The 9,873-nt window shown below is 39.7% G+C and overlaps 1 protein-coding gene across 6 annotated transcripts in view; it reads left to right on the forward strand.

The window, feature by feature from the left end:
* ARHGEF3 (Rho guanine nucleotide exchange factor 3) overlaps positions 1-3,411 on the forward strand; it is a 311,851-nt gene extending 308,440 nt beyond the window's left edge. For all 6 annotated transcript variants that reach the window (XM_060307980.1, XM_030867470.2, XM_060307982.1 and 3 more), the window contains one exon: positions 1,207-3,411. In XM_060307980.1, coding sequence (XP_060163963.1) covers positions 1,207-1,559 — 353 coding nt within the window. In that variant the 3' untranslated portion in view covers positions 1,560-3,411. The remainder of the gene's footprint in view (positions 1-1,206) is intronic.
* The last annotated feature ends 6,462 nt before the right edge of the window (positions 3,412-9,873 follow it).

Genomic DNA, 9,873 nt, shown 5'->3' on the forward strand with positions numbered 1-9,873 from the left:
ACATTGGCATCATATTGTCAAAGTAATTCATGTATACTGCCTCTTACCTACTCACCAGTCCCTCTGCCCCAGTGTAGTACTAGTAGTAGCAGTAGTACTTACATTTCTCAAGTACTGACTATGTGCCAGGCATTGATTGTATAAGCACTTACATGTATTATTATATTTATTCCTCATAATAACCATCTAAGGTAGATTCTCTTTGTTTTTCCCATTTTACAAATAAAGAAACTGAAACGTAGGGGAGTTAAGGCATTTGCGCCACAGCAAAGACTGGAGCCTGAATTTATCTGAAGCCAGTCTGTTGGCTACAGGGATCGTGCACGGGGACTGACTGAGCACAGACACTTCTGTGAACCACATGCATGTGGCACACGGGGCCCATTAAATGACAGTTAATGTTGTTACTAAACTAAATCAAATGTCTTCCATGTTGTGCACTACCATTTTTTAAATGCACGTAACTCCAGGAATTCCCTGGTGGTCCAGTGGTTAGAACTCCACACTTTCACTGCCAAGGGTTCAATATCTGGTCAGGGAATTAAGATCCCATAAGCCACGTGGCACAGCCAAAAGAATATAAATAAATAAATAATTTAAAAAAATAAATGCACAGAGTTCCTGTTGCAGTTATTATTAAAATGTCATTTCATTTTAAAATGAAACCAAACTTATAAGAGTCTTTACATATCTTCTCAATCATCAGATACTAAATATACAAGTACTATCATGTGGAGGGTCTTGGGCCTGTTTGATGTTACAAAGAGCTTCTTAAACTTGAAAAAGCTCTAGCTTGGGGCAGTTGTTGAAATTACAGTTTCCCAGGCCCACATCAGACCTACTGAATCTGAATCTCTAAGGGTAGGACCCCGGGATCTGTATTTTTAACATGCTCTTGGGGGATTTTGATATGCAGCCAGGTTTGGTACCCAGTACTCTGGGGTCCCCTGAAACACAAGACATAGTTGTTCCGTACTGATTTCCTAGCTTCCGAGAGCAACTGAGTGCCAGACCTTGTCAACACCTGTTGATTGATGGAGGCTGCAGGGTGGAGCTGAGCCATTCCTAGATCAGTAGGGCACATTTAGTAATCAATTAGTAATCTCTGCCGTGGGTACTGGGGGTTAGTGTCATCACATGTGTAATCTTTGGCCTGAGGAAATACCTGTCCATTGACCTTTGTTATCATGTGTTTTTCATTTCTAGTTAAAAACTTCTTCAGAGTAAGTTTCAAAAATGGATCCCAAAGTCAGACCCACTCATTACAAGCCAATGACACCTTCAACAAACAGCAGTGGCTCAACTGTATTCGTCAAGCCAAAGAAACAGTTCTGTGTGCTGCGGGGCAGGCTGGGGTCCTTGACTCCGAGGGACCATTCCTAGATCCCACCACCGGGAGCAGGGAGCCACAGGGAGAAACAAAACTTGAGCAGATGGACCAATCAGACAGTGAATCGGATTGTAGCATGGACACGAGTGAGGTCAGCCTTGACTGTGAACGCATGGAACAGACAGGCTCTTCCTGTGGGGATAGCAGGCATGTTGAAAGTAACGTCTGACAGAAGCATGTACTTCCTGGAAGTAGCCCTGTGTCTTACCTTTACAGTATTTGCATTCCACACATGGAACGGTTTGGAGAAGCACTTTTTAATACTTTTGTGACTGTGTTGACCCAGTCCTGTCTGTACTTTTTTGTCCCTAGTACTGTAACTGCCAGTCTGTGTCAGCTGGAATCTGTGGCAACTGTTACCCTGTATTGTATTTCACAAGTGTCTGGATGGATGGAGAAGTACTTGAACAAGTTACTTTCACTCGTCCTGCTGGATTTTAAAAAACAGAAAGAAAACAATCTCTAAACTACTGTTTCATGTAGATTAAAGGGTCCTTCCATGTTTCTCTAGTGCTTTTCTGGCTCTTTGACAGGGTAGCTGAAGGCATGAAATTTAAAGAGCCTTGAAAACAGGGCATGAGGAATTTACTTGTGTATCATGATGGCATTTGAAGGAGAAACGGGAAAGATCAATATTTCAAGTCAAATTGGTTCAATGTCATCCAACCAAAAAGCATGAAAACATCCCTGGGGATTCTGAAGGTTTAATTTTGCAAAGGAAGAAGCACTGTTTTGACCTTGCAATTTCATCCAGTACAAATTTGATGCAATAATCTATTAGGACATGAAATAAGAGTCTGACCTTAAAAGGATCAACGCAAAAACCGCTGTCAGCTCTGAATCTTGAACTGAAATGTGCATTGCATCAGGAGGTCTCTGCCATGGATGCTGGCTGGCCTTAAAGAGCCATTTCTAGCCTAAAATATCATAATATAACTCAAAGGGCCTGGGAAAACCTGGCAGGATAGCAAAAAGACCCATCTTCTCTTTGTTTCATCTGCTTAGGCCTACTCGTGTTTTAGAGCATGAATGAAGAGATGAGGAAAAGGGACTGCGGCTCAGTCAGTGACTCTGTTTACGGAAACATGTGAGAAAAAGAATTTGGAAGAAGTGCTCCATTGTGACCTTATGTGGGAAGCATTAAAAGAGAAAAGTAAGGTCCAGTGTCCGTCTGGGAAAGGCCAGAGCCTTGGGTTTCCCTGCCCCACTTTTGGGTCATCATTTGCCATCTCTGGCTCTGTTCTGGATCAGAATCATAATTACATTCTCCAGAGGCCGACTTAATTAACTCTATCATTAATTAGGATCAGTTATCCAAACTAATAAACCTCTTTGCCAGACTTGATTTACAATGCAGGGTGAGTCGCAGACCTTTAAAAAAAGTTAATACACAGAAAATCTCCCTGCGAGTGTAAATATTAAAGATGACTTGTGCAAAATTGTACCCACACCAGCACTAGTAGTAATGATTCTAAATTATTGCCAAAAAAGTTTTCTTTTCTTTTTTTTTAAATCTGTCTTTCAAGTTTACACAAAGGAAAGCAGTAAATACTATGTTGTCATTTTATTATGTACGTCTATCATGCATTCAAAGAAGCTGTGTGACAAGATTTATCAATATAAAAACAAGCTATAGTACTTATTTTTCAAAATAAAATGTTGTGGTCCATTTTACCCTGTAAAACATATTTCTGTATTTATAGATTTTAAACACAGTGAATCTTTTTTTCTATTACAAGTTTATTTAAAACAACTCAAGTTGTTATTGATTTAGCGACTGAATGAATCTGCTGCAGACAGAAGCAGAGAAAAGCCGAGAAAAGTTGTTTGATGGTGGGGAAAAGAATGAATCATTCTTTGCAGGAGCCATCGACCACTTTGGCCAGCGTGTTGAGAAAAGAGGTCTGTCAGGGGCTGGCCTATGGGAAGAAAGTCAATGAATGTTTTCATGAAATGAATGTTTTTGTATAATGGCCTTAAACTTCTCTGGAAGCATTTCAAATAAATTACATTAAAATGTCGTCTTCTTTGTATATAGTATTTGCCCTACAAACATCAAATTTCAGTGATCTTACTGGGAGCTTCTTACCGAAATTTTTGCTTGTACCCAAGTACACACATTAAGATAGGGTATGGGTTGATATAAATGCTACGATTTGATCTATCAAAGCTCTTGCAGAACTCATATTTCTAAGATCTGTTTTTTCAAGGATTCTCTATTCACTTTTTTTTCTTTTTTCTTTTTTTTCTAATTTCTAATTTTATATTGGACTATAGTTGATTAACAATGTTGTATTAGTTTCCAGTGTACAGCAAAGTGACTTGGTTATACATATACATGTATCTATTCTTTTTCAAAGTCTTTTCCCATTTAGGTTATTACAGAATATTGAATGGAGTTCCCTGTGCTATACAGTAGGTGCTTGTTGGTTATCTATTTTAAATATAGCAGTGTGTATATGTCAATCCCAAACTCCCAATCTGTCCCTCCCCCCACCTCTTCGCCCCTGGTAACCATAAGTTCGTTCTCTAAGTCTGTGAGTTTGCTTCTGTTTTTTAAACAAATTCATTTGTATCACTTTTTTTAAAATTCTGCATATCATATATTTGTCTTTGACTTACTTCACTTAGTATGATAATCTCTAGGTCCATCCATGTTGCTGCAAATGGCATTATTTCATTCTTTTTAATGGCTGAGTAATATTCCATTGTATATATATATGTACCACATCTTCTTTATCCATTTGTCTGTCAATGGACATTTGGGTTGCTTCCATGTCTTGGCTATTGTAAACAGCACGGTAACGAACGTTGGGATGCATGTATCCTTGCGAGCCATGTTTTTCTCCAGATACATGCCCAGGAGTGGGATTGCTGGATCATATAGTAGTTCTATTTTTAGTTTCTTAAGGAACTAATACAGTTCTCCGTAGAGGCTGTACCAATATACATTCCCACCAACAGTGTAGGAGGGTTCCCTTTTCTCCACACCCTCTCCAGCACTTACTGTTTGTAGATTTTTTGATGATAGCCATTCTGAGTGGTGTAAGGTGATACCTCATTGTAGTTCTGATTTGGATTTCTCTAATAATTAGTGATGTGGAGCATCTTTTCATGTGCCTGTTGGCCATCTGTATGTCTTCTTTGGAAAAATGTCTATTTAGGTCTTCTGCCCATATTTTGATTGAGTTGTTTGTTTTTTTGATATTGAGCTGCATAAGCTATTTGTAAATTTTGGAGATTAATCTCTTGTCAGTCACATCATTTGCAAATATTTTCTCCCATTCTGTAGGTTGTCTTTTTGTTTTGTTTATGTTTTCCTTTACTGCACAAAAGCTTTTGAGTTTAATTAGGTCCCATTTGTTTATTTCTGTTTTTATTTCCATTACTCTAAGAGACGGATTGAAAAAGATATTGCTGCGATTTATGTTAAAGAGTGTTCTGCCTATGTTTTCCTCTAAGAGTTTTATAGTGTCCGGTCTTACCTTTAGGTCTTTAATCCATTTTGAGTTTATTTTTGTGTATGGTGTTAAAGAATGTTCTAATTTCATTTTTCTTACATGTAGCTGTCCAGTGTTCCCAACACCACTTATTGAAGAGACTGTCTTTTCTCTATTGTCTAGTCTTGCCTCCTTTGTTGAAGATTTATTGACCATAGGTGTATGAGTTTATTTCTGGGCTTTCTATCCTGTTCCATTGATCTATATTTCTGATTTTGTGCCAGTACCATACTGTTTTGATGACTGTAGGTTTGTAGTATAGTATGAAGTCAGGGAGGCTGATTCCTCCAGCTCCGTTTTTCTTTCTCAAGATTGCTTTGACTCTACTCACTTATTCATTTATTCATTTTTAATAACTATATCTTGAATCTATACTGTGTGTCAAGGGATGTCATAATTGTTATAGAAAATAAATGTTGAATCTCACTGTTAGTATAGGTGACTATTGATGACCTTGGGGCCAAATAATAGAAGGCAAATTTCACTTTGAAATTCTTCCTGGAATTTCAGTCCACTTTCTTTTTTTTTTTTAAATTAAAATGGCTAGTTTTATTCCCCCAAAGAATAGTTTTAGATGAAAAGGCTCTACAGTTTTAAGTAGTTGGTAGCCAATTCTCAGCAGCATGTTGGCCCAGTAAGGCTGGTAGTTAATCTTATCTTTATAATAAGTTGTCACCGTTTTGTTTAACATATTGTTAATTTTCAGATTAGTCAAGATATTCACATAAATAAAAGTAAGTCCAAAATTTTTCCCAAATGAAAACTCACTCCTCATTTTCTTACTCCTCCCTCCTTTTTATCCTCCTTGTCCTTCTCCAGTTCTACTTTGGATATTCTGTCCACTTTTTATTCCCTTGATTGTATTGACTTTGTTACTAGAGAGTGTCTCTACTAGTCTATTAGAAGATATTTGTACTGACATTTTGTGGGTTAGTGCAAATGACTGAGGGCTAAATGGTTTTCTTGAGTCTATTTTCAAGATGTTATTTAACACACAACTAAAGGCAATCCTCACTGTCTAAATGAAAGTCATAAGCAAAGAAAAGAGCCAGACCTAGCAATTTTGTGCAAAATTAGGTTGTGGTTTCGGCTTCTGGGTAGTGATCACCACCATCAACTGCTTTCATTTCCATTCCTAGCACGGTCCACAGCAGCTGAGAATGCTACAGTCCTGTTTTAACAAAGTCCCTGTGGTTCCAGGAAACTGCAACCCACCGTGTTGGTGAACAAGCTGTTCAACTTTCCATTTACGTTCTGTCCATGTCCACCTTTAACTAATTCTCCAGAAGCCTGAGGATTCCTTGGAGATTTAACAAAGAGAGCATCTGACCACACAGTTTCACTTGGACATTTTCTCTCACCTGGCTCCCGTCGGCCTGTGGAAGAAGCCACTGATCATCATCTCTCATTGCTGTGGTTGATTCATTTATTTCATGCTATCTCATTTATTGACAGAATTCTGGAATTACAGTATTGGGAATTTGAATAGGATAACTCAACTCCAAACTCACCAGAATCTGAAGATCATTAAGATTTAAAACCTTGCCCACGTGAATAAACAGTGAGAAAAGTTGACTGTATTCAGTGTACCTAGAGGATACTTATGCAAACAAGTTGGCCAAAAAATCACTGCTCAGTGCATCTTATTTCCTTCCTCCAGGTTGGTTTGCACTTCAGTCAGCTACATAGATCTACCCAGAAGAAGCAGTTCATCAGTTGACCTGGAGGATTAGCAAGGAATTAGAAATGGCACTCTGTATCTTTGAGAGCTGATCATCTAGTTCAGGAAACTGGACATGCATTCTAAATAACTTGTCCACTTACACATACATGTTCACACACAAACACACGTAAATATTAAAGAACTGTGTTATCTCGTCTGTAGAATTTTGAAACATGTCATCCTTGATGTTCTATTCATCCCATGTCTATGAAATGGGGATACTGTAAACCCTCAGGCCATTTAAAAAGTAAGATGTTGTATGTGAAATCACTTTGAAAACTATTAAGAGCTAGCAGTTTTCATTTTTGCTATTTAATAGTCACTTTTATATTTGCACATGGTATTATGAAATTTCTTGAAAGTATGGCCTTGGCTGGGATCTTTTTCACTCATTCTCTGCATATTTGGGGGGTAGGGTGGAGAGGGCTTCTCAATCCAGAGAATCTGGAGTATTTTCTTGTATTTTTTCATTGGCATATTCCTTTCCACAATTTTCTGTTTTCTCTTTCAGGAACTTCAGAGAGAGTGATGTTGAACCTGCTGGATTTTGTCTCATCCCTCCTGGATTGGTTTTCATATATTCTTACCTATTTATTCCTACTTTTTGTTTCCTAATAGTTTGTTCTCATGGAAATTTCTTCACTTTTATCTTCTAACCCTTCTATTAATTGGAGGTAAAGATTTTTATTGCTAAACTTTTTCTATCATTGTTCCTTTTCTTAGAGCATCCCTGTTCTTTTTTTTTTTTTTGAATTTTATTTATTTTTTTATACAGCAGGTTCTCATTAGTTATCCATTTCCTGTTCTTATTTAGTGAAGGCATTATCTTTGCTAAACTCAGGGTACCATAGTTTTGTTGCATTTTTCTTCTTGCATTGTTCATTTATCTAGGGATAATAGTAACTTATGGGATTGTATATTTTCGCTTACCTCTCCAAATTTCCTCTCTGTCCTGATCCATCGTTTTATGTGCCTGTGGTATGTATGTACTTCATCAATGAACTCTTGCTTGTAGCTTCTGGTTTTATTTGACCAACGGGGAGTCCTTGCATGATATCAGAGAGAGGGAAAAGAGTGAGGTTGGAGTATTTATTCTCCTGGCTCTCTCCTCGAAGAATTGCCTTGGGCTGGCTACCTCTCTTGACATGAAGTCACAGTTCCTCTCAAGGAGTTCTCTCTGAGTTCCAGTAGCCCTTCCATCCTAAGATGGTAACAGCCCCACTGTCACTAGCCCCAGGATATTGCCTTGCCTCTACACCCTGCCCACAACTTTGTATAAAGTCCCTTTTTAAAGCTTCTTTGAATTAACCTATTGAATATGCTGCTGAGCCTGCTGGGCCTCTGATAGATACCGGTACCTGACATGATAAACATTATACACATGTGCTCTCAGCATCATCATCACAGGGATCATTCTACCACCTGCTTTCTATTTTCATATGTTGTGGTCCAAGGATACAAAGATCTTTTGGAATTATGAAAGATGGATTTCCTGTTTCTATTTCTTGTTGTGAGGGATAATTTTCTGAGAAGAGACATGAAAATATCTTTCGAAAGAAAGGCAAAATAAAGACTTTTCCAGGCACAAAAGAGCCTGAAACAGAAATCAACAAGTTCATTACCAGCAGATCTATACTGCAAAAACTGTTAAAGGACTTCTTTTGATAGAATGCAACACCAGATGGATGTGTGGATCCACACAACAGAATGAAGGGCACCTAATGCAACATGGGGACTTCCCTGGTGGTGCAGTGGTTAAGAATCTGCCTGCCAATGCAGGGGACACAGGTTCGATCCCTGGTCTGGGAAGATCCCGCATGCCGCGGAGCAACTAAGCCCGTACTCCACAATTACTGAGCCTGCACTCTAGAGCCCGTGAGCTACAACTACTGAGCCCAGGCACCACAACTACTGAAGCCCGTGCGCCCTAGAGCCCACACGCCACAACTACTGAGGCACACACCACAATTACTGAAGCCTTCGCACTCTAGGGCCCACGTGCTGCAACTACTGAGCCTGTGTGCTGCAACTACTGAAGCCTGGGCTCCTAGAGTCCATGCTCTGCAACAGAGAAGCCACCACAATGAGAAGCCCACACACCGCAACAAAGAGTAGCCCCTGCCTTCCACAACTAAAGAAAGCCTGTGCACAGCAACAAATACCCAATGCAGCCAAAGATTAAATAAATAAATTTATGAAAGAAAATAGTTGCCCTAAAAATTTAAAAAAAAAATCGTCATGTTGGAGTAAGAAGCACTGGGTTTACCCTTCCACCTGAAACAACCAAAAAATAAAAGGAAAGACAACATATGTGAAACTATGGTTTTGAACACACTGGACACCAGGCAATGAAGGACAGTGACCCCAAGAGAAGAGAATAAATGACTGAGCCCTGTGTTTGCTCCAGCTTACAGCCTAGAGAGGGTTGTCAGGCAGTAGGGCAGGGAGGGGAAACCCAGCCTAGTCCAGTGAAGTCCCTGAGTGGAATAGATGTGACTGAGAGTTCAGGGAAACCAAGACAGCTACAGTTTAGAGGACAGAGGAGAGCACTGCATGGAGAGCAAACCTTGGAGGCCTGCAGAGAGGACCCTGCACCCCTGCCACCTGTCCAAGGTACTCAGCTGAATACTGATCAGGGAACACATGTGAGAAACTACCCAAGGGCGGGAGAACTATCCAGAAGGATTAGCAGGAGCTCACACAGTGCTGGGAATCGTTCCTGTTCCCACAAACCACACTAGTAGAATATCACAGTTGGATAAAGTACTCAGGCCTGAAAAGTTGTGGGGAATAATTAGCCTGAGCATAAACACTACTTTGGTTCCACCTAACAAGTCTTTTTTTTTTTTTTTTCATTTATTTTGTTTATTTATTTTTGGCTGCATTGGGTCTTCGTTGCTGTGCACGGGCTTTCTCTAGTTGTGGCGAGAGGGGGCTCCTCTTCATTGCAGTGTGCGGGCTTCTTGTTGCAGTGGCTTCTCTTGTTGCGGAGCATGGGCTCTAGGCTCATGGGCTTCAGTAGTTGTGGCACGCAGGCTCAGTAGTTGTGGCTCACGGGCTTAGTTGCTCTGCAGCATATGGCATCTTCCCAGACCAGGGCTCGAACCCGTGTCCCCTGCATTAGCAGATGGATTCTTAACCACTGTGCCACCAGGGAAGCCCCCCACCTAACAAGTCTTAAAGACCAAAAAGGATCAAACTATTTCCAAGTAACTTAACTGCATCCCAGAACAAAGCACAAGCATATTTATAGGAATACA

This window comes from Globicephala melas, chromosome 11 (genome assembly GCF_963455315.2).
Source record: "Globicephala melas chromosome 11, mGloMel1.2, whole genome shotgun sequence".
NCBI classification, from domain to species: Eukaryota; Metazoa; Chordata; class Mammalia; order Artiodactyla; family Delphinidae; genus Globicephala; species Globicephala melas.